Source organism: Prionailurus viverrinus, chromosome C1, assembly GCF_022837055.1.
Source record: "Prionailurus viverrinus isolate Anna chromosome C1, UM_Priviv_1.0, whole genome shotgun sequence".
Lineage (NCBI taxonomy): Eukaryota > Metazoa > Chordata > Mammalia > Carnivora > Felidae > Prionailurus > Prionailurus viverrinus.
Window position 1 is genome coordinate 207,318,333 of NC_062568.1, and position 18,554 is coordinate 207,336,886.

Sequence of the window (18,554 nt, forward strand, 5' to 3'; positions counted from 1 at the left end):
GTAACAAGGAGCCACCTGGCCACCCTCCTGAAGCATCACCCGTTCTGTTCCTTAAAAGAGGACGACTTTTTAACAACTTATGCTTGCTTATAAGTCAACTTCTAAGAGCAGCGTGGTGAGCATTATTAGAAATCAAAGGGAGCCCGCACCGAGGGGACGTGGCATTCAGCCTCTAGGAGCAACGGTGTCAGTGCCTGGAGCAAATGCACGTTTCTAAGCTGTCGCTTCGAGTCTGATGTGGGTTGGGTGAGAGATGCAGTAAAGACGCTGCTCTTGACCTCAAAGATGTTCCAGAGTAATTCTAAACTCAGATGTGAAAATATTTACAAATCGTGTATCTGATAAAGGTCTTGTATCGAGAATATATAAAAAAACTCCTACTATTCACCAACAGAAACATAATCCATTTAAAAAAAATGGAGAAGGACTTGGACAGACATTTCTCCAAAGAAGGTATACAAATGGCCAAGAAGCACATGGAAAGATGTTCAACACTATTCGTCATTATGAAAATGTAAACCAGAACCACAGCGAAGTACCATTTCACTCCCACTAGAGTAACTATTTAAAAAAAAAAAAAAAAAACCACGAAAAAATAACAAGCGTTGGTGAGAATGAAGAAATCGAAATTAGAACAGTTGTACACGATCCGTTCGTACACCGTAGAACACAATGCGGCATTTCCTCAAGAAGTTAAATGTAGTTTCACCATATGACTCAGCAATTCTGCTGCTAAGTATATACGCAAAAGAATTACAGACAGGTATTCTAGTGTTTCATCACAAACACTCCGAGCAGCCACATTTATAATAGCCAAAAGTTGGAAACAACTCAAATGTCCAGCAATGGATGAATGGAGAAACAAATCGTGGAGTATTCACATAATGAGATCTCACTGGGCCACAAAAAGGAATGAGCCAGTAGGCCATGTACATGAATGAACCTCAAAAACATTATGCTAAATGAAAGAGGCCAGACACAAAAGGTAGTGTATTATCTTATTCCATTTACGTGAAATGTCCAGAATAGGCAAACAGGTAAATCCAAAATTATGTAAAACGAAGACAGAAAGCAGATTAATGGTTGCCGAGGGCTGGGGCAAAGGGGTGGGGATGGACAGTGACTGCGTAATGAATATGGCATTTCTTTCTGAGGGTGCTGTTTGGATAAAATGTCGGAACTAGAAAGAGGTGATGGCTTCTTAACACTGTGAATGTACTCAATGCTACTGAACTGCACACTTTAAAATGGTTAATCTTGGGGCACCGGGTGGCTCAGCTGGTTGAGGGTCTGACTCTTGATTTCGGCTCCGGTCACGATCTCATGGTTCATAGAGATCAGGCCGCACGTCGGGCTCTGTGCTGACGGCGCAGAGCCTTCTTGGGATTCTCCCTCTCCTCTCTTTGCCTCTCCCCTGCTTGAGCTCTCTCTCTCTCAAAATAAATACATAAACATTAAAAAATAATAAAATGGTTAGCCTTATGTGAATTTCACCTCAATTAAAAAAAAAAGGAAAGACTGGGTGGGAGAAGTGTGACTTCAGATAGGCTCTTTATCTTTTTTTTTTTTTTAGTGGTTATTTAGTTTTAGAGAGAAAAAGAGAAAGAAAGAGAGAGAGAGAAAGCGGGGGAGAGGCAGAGAGAGCAGGAGAGAGAGAATCCCAAGCAGGCTCTGTGCTGACAGGGACCAATCTCACAAACCCTAAAATCATGACCTGAGGTTGAAATCAAGAGTCCGACGCTTAACTGATTGAACCACCCAGGCGCCCTGGACACGCGTGCTTAGCCCATTCTTGGTTGGCGGGGAGAGAAGCTCTTCCTCCCTCGCATGGCTGCCCTTTTCTTCATCCTTTGTCTTCCCGCACACACCAGACCAAACCAAGGCCGCTGCTCCCGAAGGAGAAAATTGTAATTCTTGCTCCTCTGGAGCTTTGTAGACTTCCACCCTTTCTTCCCCAGTCCTCAAACCCTCTTCCAAATGATCCTCAGGACTCTAATCAGCTTACAACCAATGTAAGTGGAAAATACCCAGCAATCAGAACAAATACCACACCGTAAAAGGAAGCCAAGAAATCCACTTAAAACACTATTCTCTACATTGGGACACTGGCACTCGTGTGCGTTTGCTTCCCGAGTCTGGAAGGACAGGGCTGTTTACACACTCAAGAGAACCCATGCACCACTGGGCAGAAACTGCCATCTGTGATGCAAGCCAGGTGCCACCACAGGCCACCACGACAACCCACAGGCCTTACCGGGTATTGTCCCCCACTTGGTTTTCACTGTCTCGCCGTGTTTATTCACGCTGCAAAGTTTGTGATGTTAACCACTTGTGATGTGGCAGCCACAGCGAGACCACACTTAAGGACTCTCCCGAGTCGCTTACAGTAAAAGCACGAGAGTCTCTGGGGACTTTTCACACCCTGACCTCTGGCGGCTGGAGAAGCCCAGCCGCAGCCGGCCTGCTCCCCAGGCAGACACCCCACTCTGGATGGGGGTACTTCCCCCTTTCCTCTCTCTCCCTCCAGACTACCACTTCCCTTCCATAGTTCTAGAAATGTGCGGTATCGCAGGCTGTAGGCTAGAAACACATCTTAGCCCCTCCCCACAATAACGGCAAACTCTTAAGCCCCTCTGATACACTACTTTCTATGGAAAAACTGCTTCAGACGTGTGTTTTTTTTCCTTTGCAGGCACTTTGTCAAGACCAACTCTCTTGCTTACGTCCCAAAGTACCCACATACGTGAATTATATCTCAATAGAGCTGTTATTAAACAAACAAACAAACAATCAGTACCTAGGGGTGCCTGGGTGGCTCGGTTGGTTAAGCGTACGACTCGATTTCAGCTCAGGTTGTGGGATCGGGCCCTGTGCTGGGCTCTGCACTGACAGTGTGGGGCCTGCTTGGGATTCTCTCTCTCCCTCTCCCCTGCACACGGGCACACATGCTCTCTCTCAAAATAAACATTAAAAAAATAATACCTGCTATTTCCTTATTTTTCTATGATTCCTCTGGGTGAGATATGGGTAAAGAACCTTCTAGAATCCCTACTGCTGGTTAACCTGAAACGTGAGTAATATTTGGAGAGACAGTGTGAACGAAGATGGAGACACAGGTGAGTGTGGAATTTTGGGGCATTTTAAGCAGAAAGCAGAGGGGCTGGGAATATAGGCTCAGGGCCAGACTGACTGGGTCTGAATCCTGCCTCTATCCCACGGCACGGGCGCCACCGGGAGCAAGCCACTTCAACTCTCTGTGCCTCAGTTTCCTCATGTAAAAATGAGGAATCTAATAGAACCTACACAGGATTTTGTGAGGACCACATCAACAAAAATACGCCAAGTGGTTAAAACTTGGTATTCGGTTGATAAACAATCAGCTCTTATGACGCTGGTATGACGTGGGCCAGAAGAACACGGAGGGAGAGAAGTCAGAAGGGGGTGGGGCTGGACTACATCGGCAGCTGCGGAAATGCCAAGCGCCGAACCGCGTCCTCACAGGGGACACGAGGAATAAAGGAGAGAGAAGACTATGAAGATCACCCCACGAGGTCTGGAACCTGGAATCACAACGGCGGCAGCACTAAAGCGAAGGCCTGGGAAGCAGGCTTGGAGCCCTGGGAAAGCCGGGCCTCTGTGGGAAGGTAATGGGCCTGCTGCTCGTGGCAGGACGGGCTAAGAACTCCACTGGAGACGTATCTGGGAGCCAAGTCAGCTCTTTTACACCCAATGAAAAAGAGCTGATCCATCTTCGTTTATGTCAGACAAGCTCCCCTGGCCGCGGTGGTGATTATTTCCATTTGCCGACTAAAAACTTCCCAAACCACAATTTAAAAAGTATCGCCTTTCTGATTACAAGTGGGGAAATCCAGGGACAGGTGGGTACGTCACTGCACAGGGTCTGCCCGGAAGTCCACAGAGACGCCACCTCTGGTCCCCCAGCTCAGCAGCCTGAACCCCGGCCTCCCCCCGAAATGGCCTGCCCCCCTCCCCCCGCCCCCGCCCCGCCCCGGGCACCGACCTGGTCGTCAGCAATGGCTTTGGCGAACCGGGCACAGTCCAGCTGCAGGTAAATATCTGTCAGTTGGTCCAACAGCTTCTTTGGTTCAAAGCCGTATTTCTCAGGGTTTTCTACTTTCAGGTCCCGGCACTTGGGGCCACAGAGTTGCTGAAGATTAAAGTTGAGCATTGCAGCCAGTCGGGGTCCCAGCTCCTAGGAAATCACAGGGTAATAGGACAATTCAAGCTGCTGAGACAAGCGAGAAGGACCAAAACTCCCATCTCAGCGGAGGAACAGGAATGGGCCGGATTAATCTGCAGAGGATCCCTTATATGTGCCGTGGATCGTAAGCTGAAGAAGAACGTTCCGCTCAAAATTTTCTTTACTCCCCATCTCTAACCCGATAATTCTAACACTTAATAACGTTGCGGGTTGATGGAATATCTACAAATATCAACGGAAGGGCGACCTTTGCTTTAAATTCATGCTTCCGGTGACAAAAAACAAGGATTACTCCAAATTCACTGAGAAGTAGGTAAGAGGGAAAATCACTCAGAATCCCATCATCATAACGTAAGTCAAAGAAATTTTTGGTATGTTCATTTAGCCGCCATTGTATGTGCATTTCGTTTTCTTTCCTTTTAAGATTTTACTTTTAAGTAACCTCTACACTCAACATGGGGCTCGAACTCATGACCCCAAGATCAAGAGTCACATGCTCCACTGAACTGAGCCAGCCAGGCGCCCTGATGCATTATTTTTCTAAATTTCAAAAGCGTCTGACAGTTCCGACAGGGTGCACCGTTCTTATTATCAGAGGCCAAGAGAGGAGAAATGCAGAAGAAGCAGAAGATAAAGTTTATGTCTTAAATCATCTTAAATGTGGCAGGTGAGAGACAAAGCACACTTAAATGAAACCAGTAGCCAATATAAACAATATGCAAGAACCCACCCGATGTCCCAGTACTTAGTACAGTAGGGCACGTGTGCTTCAAGCAAACCTGCAGGAGGAATCCTGCCTCGGGTTAGACAGTGTCAGGCCATTAAAAAAAAAAAAAAAAAAAAAAAAGTCACAGAACAAGGTTTTCATTACATTTAATGATTGCACGTATACACATCCAACTGAAATTTGGCTTTTCGAGAACCTGCTTTGCACAAAGTAAAGCGCTCCTGTATTTGACTGTTAGGAACCTGTGGAATACAGGAGTGATAAGGACAGGATATCGTTGGCAGGGTTTTATTTTTCCCCCAGTGGGAGAAGTTTGAGCTAGCCAGTGAAGAAGGCGAAACTGTGTGGCAAAGGAAAAGGATGCATCGAAGCAGGCACAGGCAGAGAGTGCGTGTGGGAGGCTACGGCCAGGGCCCGCGGATAGCTCAGGTCAAGGAACGGCCTTGAGGGGCGCCCGGGTGGCTCAGTCGGTTGAGCGTCCGGCTCTTGATTTCGGCTCAGGTCATGATTTTGCAGTTTGTGAGTTCGAGCCCCGTGCTGGGCTCTGTGCTGACACTGTGGACCCTGTTTGGGATTCTTTCTCTCTCCCTCTCTCTCTGCTCCTCCTCCACTTGAGCTCTCGCTCACGCTCTCTCTCTCTCTCAAAACAAATGAACAAAATTTTTTTAAAAAGTAGGCCTTGAAAAAAATTAATTTTAGTTGACGTGAAAACATTAGACTTTGCTTTCAATAAATTCCTTTAAAAATGAAGAACTCAGAACCAAAAATAGGCTCTATGATAATTTAGTCTCAAATAATTTATTACAGTTCCCTAACAATCAAAGACTCGCTGATTTGGGGTCACTGAACATAAAATAAACTGTGGTTTGGTGCCGGGATTGGCAAACTGCTACCTGCGGGCCAAATCTGACCTGATGCTTGTTTTCATAAAGTTTTACCGAAACACAGCCACGCTTGCTGGTTTCTATATTGTCTGTGGCCGCTTACGTGCTGCAACAGCACAGCTGAGTAGCTGGGACAGGCTGTACGGCCCACGATGCCTAATAACTTACTCTCTGGCCTCCGTAGAAAAAGTTGAAAGGATTTCCATTTGCCAACCCCAGGGAAGCAAGGGTCTGAACTATCTTGTTTAAATTAGTCGTGGTGTCCGCGTGCTTTCGATAGTGAGCTCAGTTTTGTTTCACCTTCCACGGCTCTTTTATAAATAGATGTGGAATGGAAAATGGGGGGGGGGGGACTCCTTGCTGAGATGTACACAGGCCAGGGTGTGGTGATACTGTTGAACGAAGCGGTGAACGTGGACATTGGAGGAAATGAGTAACCAAGTTACATTCCATTGTCAGCCTGTCCATATTGCCAGGCAATTAACCACCGGCTCCCGGCCCCTTCTTGGCCTTCCTCACGACCCTTATCCTGGCCACACCATAAAGCTTCTGTGCCGTGCGGCAGCTCCAACACCAAGCAGCGATCTCCGGTCATGTGGCTCAGTTTCCATTTCAAAAACAGGACTCCGATCTTATTAATAATATCAAGGCCAAATGTTTTGACTACCTTTGATCTGTCATAAACCGTAATTATGGCTCTCGTTACCCTTTGGCTTCTTGAGTATAGCAAAGCCACAGCTAGGAGAACCGAAGATCTTACCCAGTATCAGTGATTTCTACTTGATAGACTCTAATCTCCAACTGACGTTACTTTCTATGTCTCCTATAGATACAATACAGGAATCGATAATGATAAAAATATGTCACAGCCTCAACATTAGTGATCCCGTGTGCTCTATAAGCAGAAAGCGAATTGAGTTATCTTGGAAAAGGCCGTTTGTAGACTTCTGTCTATCCTCAGAGTGCTTTATCACCTCGCATAACTGCGAACAAAACCAGTATCAAAATTTCACTTAGTGGCTGTGAGCTGCAACGTCCAGGATCTCCACAACCACCTTTAGTTACAGGTGCCGGAACCTGGCCGTGGAATCCGACATGCAAAACAAACACCCCGAAGCTTCCACTCACCGGTCTGAGGAATGGCTTCTGGACCTGCTTGGTGAGGATATGGAACATGTCCACGGTTTCTGTTGCCAGGGCGAGATAGGAGCGTGAAACACGTTCGTCCTGAGCAAGCTGGGACTGACGGGCTTGCTGCTGATCCTATAGGAAACACGGAGCAGACGCCAAGCCAAGGTCAGTATTGGCCGTGAGCTCACTGGCACGCCGAGCGTGATGGAAAATACAGTCCGCTCCTAATGGGACAAGGGCGCAGCAAAGCCAACGTGCCGAGGGAATGGGAACAACCCAAAGCAGAGAATTTTCCAGATAAGGTACGGTTCATTCCTTTCAGCATCAGAACTCTCTAGGCCTCTGAGTACGGTGACCGTGGCCCATTATTTCACTTCCACGCGACTGGGTTTCCTCAATGATAAAAGAAGTCACGTTCATGTTCTGTGCGGGATGAAATAACTGATTCTTTCATCACACCCGATACACGCGGTTGCTAACGAAGGAGAGCTCGTTCCCCTTAATAACAACTGGCAGCCATCATTATTGTGAGAACATGGACGTGTTCTGCTCCGACACCGCGGCCAATAGGTTTTGCCCCTACATGGAGCGCCTACGGATCGCTAAAAGGTTCTGAGTTTCGTCAGGCTGTCAGCCCCGACAACGGTCAGCATTCTTGCCTCCGGCACCGTCCTTGTCCTTCAACTCTGCCATGGGCTGGGCACCAAGATGAGAAGGTCTCTGAGTCATGGGGAAAGCAAGTGGGGCCCTGAAGGCTCTGGGATGGAGAAAAGCCGCAGAAACATCAGGGAAGGCTGAAACCCTTACATCACGGCTCAGAGGCTGGTTTACTTTACGTGGAGGGGGAGGGGCAAGCGCCAGGACAGCTGCAGTCCCCCCACGAGTGCCCCTAGGGCAAGTGCCCTGAGTGGGTGCCTGGGGGAGGTTCTGCGACGATGCTGGGCGGCCCGCCCACGGCCCCTCGGTCAAGACTGCGCCCACGCAACATGCTGGAGCAGGAAGACACGAGAACAGTGAAGTGAGAAGGAGTGCAACGCGCGTCTGTGTGTCGCATGCACTCGTCCAGACCTGGGGTCCGGGCCCTCCTCCAGGCCAGGCCCACCTTTCGGCTCTGCTGATAAGAGTATAGAACGAGACCAAGAGGCCCGCAAGCCTCACGGAGCCCAGACTGCAGGGCAGGGAAGAGATAAGCGGTATGCAAACATGCTTCCAGATACACGGTAAGTCTGAGAGTGATGGCGACAAATAGAGCAGAATGAGAAGGAAAGCGGTCAGGGATGGCCTCGGAGAAGGGGACATTTAAGTGGGTATCTGAAGGAAGCGAGCCAGCAGAAATCTGGGGCAAGAAGGCCCGTGTGGTTGGGGGAGGGGGAGGGAAGAGGAAAAGGGTGGCCCACTCTGGCCCCTGGCCCACTCTGATTCGGGTCTGGACTCTGAGTGAGAAGGGAAACCGGGAAGAGTTCTGAGTCAAGCGGCGATAACGAGCAGACAGGTTTAACAGCATCCCTCTGGTAGGGACACGACAAAGGTGGCGAGAGACCGGTGAGAGGGGCGACAGCAAGCCAGGCGAGAGATGGTCTAGAGGTAGGGGAAAGAGAGGAGGTCAGACATGGGTATAGCTCAAGATAGAGCCTGGGGCTCCTGGGTGGCTCAGTCGGTTGAGCGTCTAACTCTTGATTTCAACTCAGGTCATGATCCCAGGGTCATGGGATCAAACCCCATGTTGGGCACTGCACTGAGCAGTGGCACCTGCTTAAGAGTCTCTCTTTCTCTACCTCTGACCCGCCCCCCTGCTTGTGCGCTCTCTCTCTCTCTCTCAAATTAAAAAAAAAAAAAAAAAAAGAGATACAGCCTTGGGGCACTTGCTGAGAGAGAAGAATCAAGGAGGACTCCAAAGTGTTGGGTCAGGGCAATCAACAGAATGTAGTTGTCCCTTGCGCCTGGGTGGCTCAGTTGGTTAAGCATCCAACTTTGGCTCAGGTCATGATCTTAGAGTTTGTGAGTTCGAGCCCCGCGTCGGGCTCTGTGCTGACAGCTCAGAGCCTGGAGCCTGCTTCACATTCTGTGTCTTCCTCTCTCTCTGCCCGGGCCCCACTCTCCCCACTCACACTCTGTATCTCTCTCTCTCAAAAATAAAGATTAAAAAAAAGTTAAAAAAAGAAAAAAAGAATGTAGCTGTCCCTCAATGAGGTTGGGCAGACCTGGAGAGGAGATGTAGCCCCCCCCTCGTCAAGGGATACTATGAGACCACCGGGCAGAGGAGCAAGTCAACAGCTAGTGAAGCAGGTCTGGCGTCAGGAGAGATAGGAACTGAGGAGACATGTTCCAGAATCTTTAGAATAACGACCATCAAAGCCGCTGGGAATAGATGATATCACCTAGCAGTGATTTCCAACTGGGGGCATCAGGCCACGTGCGGGAGTGTTTCTGGCTGCCTGATAACTCGGGGTAAGAGGGTACCTCACTGGCATTAAATGGGCGCGAGCCAGAGATGCCAAATGTCCTGCGACGTATGGTGCGGTCTTCCATAATAAAGAATTATTACCACACCGAAATTCCACCGAGCACCTGAGAAACACCAGCCTCGGCAGCGAGAGCGGAGAGAGGAGGGGAGGAGCCTGAGGGCTGAGCAGCGGAGTCCCCCAGCATTCGGAGGATGGCGAGATGGGAGCAGCAGGCGGGGAGGTGGGTGGCAGGAAGGGACTTCAAAGTCAAACAGACGTATTTCTGAAATAGCACTTGATTGGAACTATTTATGCCGCTTTCTCATCCACGGACACGGCAAAATCAATAGGAACTGTTGAGTTATCTCCTAAGCAAACGCTATTGAGCTCCGACCGTGAATGAGACCCTGTGCCACAGACCCGTATGCCAACATCTACGACAGAAGCTGGTCTAAAACAAGCATCACAAGTGACACGGAGTGGTCGCTACAGAAGTATAGAGCAAGGGGAGGGTTTGGGGCGGCTCCGGCCGGGGCAGTCCAACCATGAGGGAATACCTGCACAAGGCCTTGTGTAAAGAATGGGTAGGATTTTCATACATAAGAGCGGCAAGCAGAGAATTCGGGACGGAAAGAATGACTTGAGCCAAATGAAACAAGGAGAGCTACACATCCTGAGCGCCAGTGCTGAGCTGGGTTCGCGACATCCACCATCCCTCCTCCTAGTTTTTCCGCAAAGCAGGGATCATCTCTGCTTCGGGGACAAGGAAACAGATTCAGGAACTCTGAATGCGTGGTGGCATCAGTCCTCAAACCTAGGTGCCCTCGGCTCCAAAGGTGCACCTCTTTCGGCTAGGCCTCATCTGTTTGCCCAGCATGTTCTGCAAGGGCCCGGGGACCGGTCCAGATCGGAGCCAACAGACTGGAATGGGAGAAAAGCTTGGAAGGACTCCCGAGAGCTACTGTGGGGAGGCGTGAAACATCAGGTCTGGGCCGACTCTTGCCCGGGGGAGATGGGGAGGTGCAGGAGGGAAGCTTCGGAGGCACCACAGGAAAAAGAGCTTAAAGAGTGTTTAGAAACGAATACGAGGGTAGACGGTAGGTGAGACTCCAGCGGCTGCCAGGGCAGTGCCGAGGAAAAAGAAGACAAGCACCACGTTATCTCAAGAATACAAAGAGAGGGGGTCCAGCAGTGTGGCGGCCTGGACTCGGGCATCCAGCATTCACGGGCCCTGCAGAGCCCCCGGAAGGCTTCAGTCTGTAGTGTAAGCACGCTGGCTAAGCTACAGCAAGTTGTAAAATTCTCACCACAGCCGCAGGAACACTTGGAATAAAAACATCTCCTAAGTGTGCTTTCATACGTGCTTATGTATCTTAAGATACTTTTGGACTGTGCGGCATTAAGCTCGACAGTATTTTCGCGCTGAGAATGCTACTGCAAGTAAAGAGACAACAGTGCTCCCTCCTCTCCCAGGAGAACTCCTTTGGGGAAGCAGTTCTGATTCTGAGCCCGGGAACAGAAGGAACCAAGACACCAAGTCCCCAGTAGTTGTCAAGAGCGAAGTAACTGATCGGGGAACCGTCTAAATGGCTGCAGTGTCAGAAAAGCGTGCCGGTGTGCTGTCACGTCACCATGTCACCATGTCACGGAACCTGGCAAAACGACACTCTCTTCCACTAATAACCAAATATAAAACCAAGATCAACCAGAAGGAAAAAAAACCCCACCAGAATCCTGCGTGATTCACATAGCTGTCTAAAGGAGATGCTGTGAGCAAAGCAAATGCTTGTCTGGCACAGAATTCTAGAGATTTATTTCCTACTTTCATAAACTGACATCAACAACACAGTCAGACAATAAAAGCTCTTCTCCAAAAAAGCCCTTTAAAACTAAGAAGACAGGAGAACGCATGTTGAAAGACTTCTCGACTCGCTTCTTAGCTTTAGATGGAGTGTTTAAGCTCACTCCTCCCCTGAACCCGGATCAACTTCACGGAAGCCCGCAGGTGGGAGGTGACAAGCAATGACAAGTACGTCACATCTAAGTCAGCAGGGCCCACGAACGAGGCCCCGGGCAGAGCCCTGCCCAGGGGCCGAGGCGGTTTTCCGGCTCCGCCGTCCGAGCGCCTGCGCCGTGTCCTCACCCGGGGCAGCTGGTCCCACTGGTCTTTGTTCTTCATCTCTTCTTGCACCTCGTGGATCCGCTTCAGAGACTCCAGACTTTCATCGAGCAAAAACGTCGTGTCATTTATCAGCATGTTTATGTAGCGCACAAACTGCTTCCCCGAACTGGAAAGGCAATTACATTGCACACGGTCAGACCTCTTGCCGAAGCAAAGTGCCGCAGCAGATCCCAAAGAAAATGGGCCTCTGCCCTAAATGCCAACCATCTGGCCCTGTAAGACTGCCTCCCGGGCCAGCACTCAAGCACTGTGGAGGTCAAGGACTACGGAGTCTCTCCCTGGGTCTTGCTATTCCTTTAATTAACTGTGATGAGCTCATTTCAGTGGTGTGCCGGAGGCACCTTGCACGGTTGATGAGAGCCAATTACTAGTATTTCAGAATTTTGTGAGCAGACTCCCTGGGCAGCTTAAATTTAGCCACGCTGGAAGTATTTACACCCGAGAAAACCAGCAAAGGCTGAATTTTCTCCACCTCTTCGGAGAGCAGGTTTACTAACACATCCCTGGCTCATTCTCTCAATGATCTGAAGTTGAGAAGACACTCTTCCAGACTAGAAAATATGCTTAAACTCACCAAGATACAAAGAAAGTATAGATAATTACCCACATATAAGGGACAAGAGAATTACTCATACAGTTATTCTTCATTATAAAGAAAGACACGTTGAAGAAAAGTCGGCAGCTGTAACATTGATAAAGGAGGCTATTAATTCACTTTCTAGACCTTGAAGCTTCCAATCTGTAAAACTGTCCTGCATCTCCCGTTATAACGGAGGGCTCGCTCGTGCATAGAGATTTGAGTGCACCGTTAGGCTTCATAACTGCAAGATTAGTAGAGAAAAAGAGTGTCACACACCCTTCGGGTTCTATCACTGCGTAATCAGGAGGCAGGAAGCCTGGATTTCAGGAACAAGGCAAGTTCAGGAAGACCACTCCCAACTCAGCACCACGCAAATCAAGCCGTGGGCCTGTCTGGTCTAAACTTGTGCCGGGGTTTGCTGGAACACAATTCTGACCAGAAGAGCACCTCACGAAAAGAATTGGCTTAAAGAGTTCACTCTGCAGAAAGTTACCTAGCAAACGGCTAACACATATTGTCGACTAGTGACTTAGTTAACAAGCGACAACTGAATTTAATCAAAGCTCTAACATGGTTTGCCAAAGATCCAGGTAGATGGGATAAAATTTCTTAAGAATAATTTGAAAGTTCAACATTTTCATCTATTTTCTTTCTCAAGCACCTGTCTGTTTAAAGTAATTTAGACGAGGGGCGCCTGGGTGGCTCAGTCAGTTGAGTGTCTGACTTTGGCTCAGGTCACAACCTCACAGTTTGTGAGTTTGAACTCTGTGCTGACAGCTCAGAGCCTGGAGCCTGCTTCAGATTCTGTGTCTCCTTCTCTCTCTCTCTGCCCTTCCCCTGCTCACACTCTGTCTCTCCCTCTAAAAACTAAACATTGAGAAAAAATTTTTTTAAGTAATTTAAACAAAATTACTAAAGTCCGGGTTAAAGTAGTCACTAAAATTCCAGGTAGGTAATGAAAGGTCCTTAGTCAAGGTTTAGGGCCTTGTTACAAAGAATGACATTGGAAATAATAACCCCAACCTGACCGCTTCCAAATCTAAAGTCTTCCTAACATTTCTCATCTAAAGCGTGACATCAGATCCCAGAACATTCGAAGATCTGGTTCCAGTCATTCTGACAACTTCGCTTCACACCGTAATCACAGAAACAGCAAAAGACCCTTAACACATCATGTCCGAACATTTATAAATTCTTTCTTTAATGTATACATACCATCCCCGAAGTATGTCAACAAATCTAAAGTTCAGCAAAGTCTGGCCAGCACAGACATTTCAATAACCCTGCTCTCATGTACCAGAACCACCTAGAAAACTTAAAGGAGGCTGAGATCAAGCAAACAGTCGATAAGAACCAGCTATGAAAGCTTTTAAGCAGCCACCCTACCTGTGGTTTGCAAGAGAGCAAGCTGTGACTTGCTCTGTGAGTATCAGGGGCCAGATACTCACTTGAATTCCTCCATGAAGGTGCCATGGTGAGCTATATTTTGCCAAAGGCTCTTGAAAATGGTGCTAATGTGATAGCGAATGGTAAACTTGTCGTAGAACTCGCTGGTGGCTCCGGTATGCTCCACATCTAAAGAAGAAAGACAAAGGCACTGAAGGACGGATACAGTCTTACCCTTCAGAAAGCAGTTAGTGTGGCCACGATGTGAATACGAATCTGTATGCGCAGCTGTATCTCGTACGTAAGGGCAAGACAGAGCTTGTATGAGGTGGTTCTAAAGACACAAGCTTCGCAGAGAAGCTCTGGCAGTGACACGATACCAAAATGAATCGGGCTCGAAAATGCCACCAGCATAGCGTCAACTCGCCAAGGACGAGAAAAGAAATGGGTTAAGTTTTCTTAGGGGCCACATACCTATTAAATCTGACTACAGTCCTACCTCATTTTATCGTGGTTTTTTTGTTTGTTTGTTTGTTTGTTTTTTTACAAATTGAAGGTTTGTAGCAACCCTGTGTCACGCCAAGTCTATCGGCACCATTTTTCCGACAGCATTTGGTCACTTCCTGTCTCACATTTGGTAATTCCTGCAATATCTCAAACTTTTTCATTATTATTATATCGGTTACGGTGACCTGTGATAGGTGTTACGACTCACTGAAAGCTCAGATGATACCATTGTTAGCAATAAAATATTTTTATTTTTTAAAATAAGATTTTTATTTTTTTTAACATTTTTTAAAATTACTTTTGAGAGACAGAGAGCGTGAGCAGGGGAGGGGCAGAGAGAGAGGGAGAGACAGAATCAGAAGCAGGCTCCAGGCCCCGAGCTGTCAGCACAGAGCCCGATGTGGGGCCTGAACCCACAAACCGTGAGATCATGACTTGAGCTGAAGTCCAGATGCTTAACCGACCGAGCCACCCAGGCGTCCCATCAATAAAATATTTTTAAATTAAGATATATACATTGGCTTTTTAGACACAATGAAAATGTACACTTAACAGACTATAGTATAAACATAACTTTCACATGCACTGGGAAACCAAAAAATTAATCTGCCTCTCTTTATTCTGAGATCTGCTTTATTGCAGTGGCCTGGATCCAAACCTGCAATATGTTTGTAGTATGTTTGTATTATTTTAAATACTTTTGATAATTAACATTTTCAAACACATTACCAAAGTAGAGAAAAGCATAGTAAAACCCTATGTATTCATCGCTCATTTACCAACATCCATATATTGTTAAAATGGAACAAAGATCAAGCTTAGTTTTCCAAAGACACATAGCTTAAGCATGAGAAGTTCCTGAATTTATGACAAGTTTTAAAAAAAGGGAAAGCTGTCAGGTAAACACAATAAGGCTCACGAAAAAGTTAAAAACGGAAATTAAAATAAGATGCCATTTTTCTTAACCTATCAACTTGGCAGATATTATAAAAAAGACCCTGTGAGCATGTGGGAGAAAGTTACCCTCTGACTGCTGGTGGGAATGAACAGCAATATGATCCCTTGAAGGCAATGTGACAACATTGTATCACAAGCTTGTGACAACAATGTATCACAAGCTATCAATAAGCCCATCTCTCTGACCCACCAACTCTATTCCAGAAAACATACGCTGGCATGTTCAAACATCTCCCAGGATACTCTTTAAAGTACTATTTGTATTAGGGAAAAGATATAAATGCAAATGCCCAACAGAGAACATGAAAAAGTATTTGTGATATTATAGGCAAAAACCACAGGCTACCAGGGCGCCTGGGTGGCTCAGCTGGTTGAGCGTCCAACTTCAGCTCAGGTCATGATCTCACAGTCTCTGGGTTCGAGCCTCAAGTCGGGCTCTGTGCTGATAGCTCAGAGTCTGGAGGCTGCTTCTGATTCTGAACCTCCCTCTCTCTCTCTGCCCCTCCCCCGCTCATGCTCTATCTCTGTCTCTCAAAAATGAATAAACATTAAAAAAAATTACAGAAGAAAGAAAGAAAGAAAACCACAGGCTACCAAATGGGGCCAGTCATATTTAAAGCCTGTGCCGTGTGCACACACACACGTGCACACACACACACATACACACACACACACACACACGCACACAATTTACATATATGTAAATTGGCTGAAAAAATATAGAGCAAAATGTTAACGGAAGTTCTGAATACAGAGATTATCAATAACTTTTATCTTCTTTTTGGCATTTTCTATATTTTTCAAAGAACATATTTTTGTGACAAGAATTTAAAAATGAAAGGCAAAAGGTAACACCTACCATACAAAGACCTAAAAGCACTTACACACCTCCATGAGGTCAAACTTTCTTTACAATGAACTAAGTGTCATTTTATTCACTGTATGAAAGTGTGAAATAAAGTGTGGAGAGCTGATTTAAACAGCGTCTATTTGGGAAAGACACTGGGGGCTGATACAGAGCCTCTCGTATCCTTGAAGTCGCCCATCATACCCGCACCACATCCTGAGCGCTGCAGAAGCCCGGTAATGACTGTTAACTTACGATCAATATACACCTCTCCCAACATTTTATAAATTTCACTCCTAATGCTCCCACAAAACTGCAGCAGCCCAAGTTCTATTTCCCAAGTCCAAGTTCTAAGAGGTCTGTAATGAACCAGACACTGGCTGGCCTCACTCCCCCACTACTCACCATGCTCCCCCCTGCAGGTCTTCTTGTTCAGTTCATTAAACTGCCCGGGCCTCAGGGCCTTTACACGTGCTGGCTTGGTTGTCTGCCACACTGTGGCTGAGACCTTCGTGTGATTCATTCTTTTGTCTCATTAGACCTTCCCTGACTACGCTTCTTAAAGTAGCATCATGCCCTCCTCCCACACCCACTGTCTGAAAGGATCTTATTTATTGGTTCAACATCCGTCTCCCAACTAGAACGCCTGACTCACAAAAGCGGCGATTGTGTGACATCTTCACCACTAGGCCTTACCATCAAAACCAGGGCTGACACACTATAGGAGCTTCACAAACATTTGTAGAATTAGTGAGTGAATCTACTAGGGCTAATGCTGGCTTTGCCGATGCAGCTCGGCCTGGGGAAGAGGACAGTCTTGAAATACGTCTTAGTTATCAGTGTTCTTCCAGCTTCCGAGTAGCCAGGTGGGGAACGCTGCTCCTTAAGGAACTGACTGCTGATACAAATAAAATACTCTGCTTTTGAAGCTTAATTTTCTTTTTGAAATAAAAACTTGATCTTCAGCATCTCCTAAGCCAGGATAGTCTCTTGGGGCAGAAAAGAGGAGCTTGTTCCATACAGCGATCTCTAATTCATGCCTAAGAGTCAGGACCCGAGTCAGCAGGTCTTATTATGGGCTTCAGACACGAGTGGAGGGCTGCCTCGGACGCCCCACCGCAGGGTTCTCTCGGCACCGGTCCCACGTGACCACAGCAGTCACGGCACGGCAGTCAGGAGCACCTGTGCCAAGGTCCCAACTGCAGAGGTTACTGCCACTCACTAGCTGCTGACCTTCAGCAAGCTGCTTGACCTTTCTAAGCTTCAGGTTCCTCATTTGTAACATGGAGATATTTATAGGACCCATCTTGAGGACGGCTGTGCAGATTAAGTGAAAGGATTAGAAAGTATTCAATAAACGGCAGCTATTATTAGTGCGGGTATCATCTATCTAGGACTGCAGGTGTGGTCCGGGGCCAGACGGTACACCGCCTGGTGGCAAAGGGAACGGGAGAACACCACTCATCCAGCCGTCCCTGCGATCCTACCAGTGGGGCTCCACCAGGACCAGCACTGGTCTCCCAGGAAGAAGCCCGGCCCTTGGCACAAGCTTATACTCCGCCCCCATGCTTTATGCCAAAGTCCCAGTGACAGGCTCAGGGCACTGAGTATAAAACACATTTCACTAGGTGCGGCTGGATGGCTCAGTCAGTTAAGCGTCTGGCATCGGCTCAGGTCATGATCTTGCAGTTCATGAGTTTAAGCCCCGCATCAGGCTCTGCACTGACAGCTTAGAGCCTGGAGCCTGCTTCGGATTCTGTGTCTCCCTCTCTTTCTTCCCCTCCCCCACTCCTCTCTCTCTCTCTCTCTCTCTCTCTCTCTCTCAAGAATAAACATTAAAAAAAAATTTTTTTAGGGGCGCCTGGGTGGCGCAGTCGGTTAAGCGTCCGGCTTCAGTCAGGTCACGATCTCGCGGTCCGTGAGTTCGAGCCCCGCATCAGGCTCTGGGCTGATGGCTCAGAGCCTGGAGCCTGTTTCTGATTCTGTGTCTCCCTCTCTCTCTGCCCCTCCCCCGTTCATGCTCTGTCTCTCTCTGTCCCAAAAATAAATAAACGTTGAAAAAAAAAAATTAAAAAAATTTTTAAATACACTCAACTAAACAACTTTTGTTTTTAATACTAACGATACATGTTTACTGCAGAATAATTAGGTTCAGATTTTTTTTTAAGTTTATTTATTTTGAAAGAGAGTCAGTGAGCAGGGGAGGGGCAGAGAGAGAGAATCCCAAACAGGCTCCACACTGCTAGCGTGGAGCCCGATGTGGGGCTCGAACCCACAAACCAGGAGATCATGACCTGAGCCAAAGTCAGATGCTCAACAAACTGAGGCACCCAGGTGCCCCAAGTTCAGATAATTTTTAAAAAAGAAAAAGAAAGAAAACCATTCGCAGGTCTACCACTCAAAAGTAACTGACTCCCTGTTAATATTTTGGTATCTGTTCTTCCACACTGTTTTCCATCACATACATGGGCACCAACACATGGTCATTGTGTACATACTGTTTCATTACTAGACACTGTCTTTAATCGCTTCACCATTTACTGTAAATAACACATCATCTTTCATAGCTCAGAGAGACCCACTATTGGATACCTAATTTACTTTATCCACAGCTGGCAGACATTTAGGCAGTTTTACGAATTTTCACTATACTGCACCGTAAACGATGCTGCAGTAATGATCACTGT

General features: G+C 47.3%; 1 protein-coding gene across 2 annotated transcripts in view; it reads right to left on the reverse strand.

The window, feature by feature from the left end:
- Nucleotides 1–18,554, reverse strand: part of UBE4B (ubiquitination factor E4B) — a 122,214-nt gene that overhangs the window by 3,111 nt on the left and 100,549 nt on the right. For both annotated transcript variants that reach the window (XM_047869272.1, XM_047869271.1), the window contains 4 exons: nt 13,619–13,745; nt 11,552–11,696; nt 6,962–7,096; nt 4,022–4,213 (listed from right to left, as the gene is read on the reverse strand). In XM_047869272.1, coding sequence (XP_047725228.1) covers nt 4,022–4,213; nt 6,962–7,096; nt 11,552–11,696; nt 13,619–13,745 — 599 coding nt within the window. The remainder of the gene's footprint in view (nt 1–4,021; nt 4,214–6,961; nt 7,097–11,551; nt 11,697–13,618; nt 13,746–18,554) is intronic.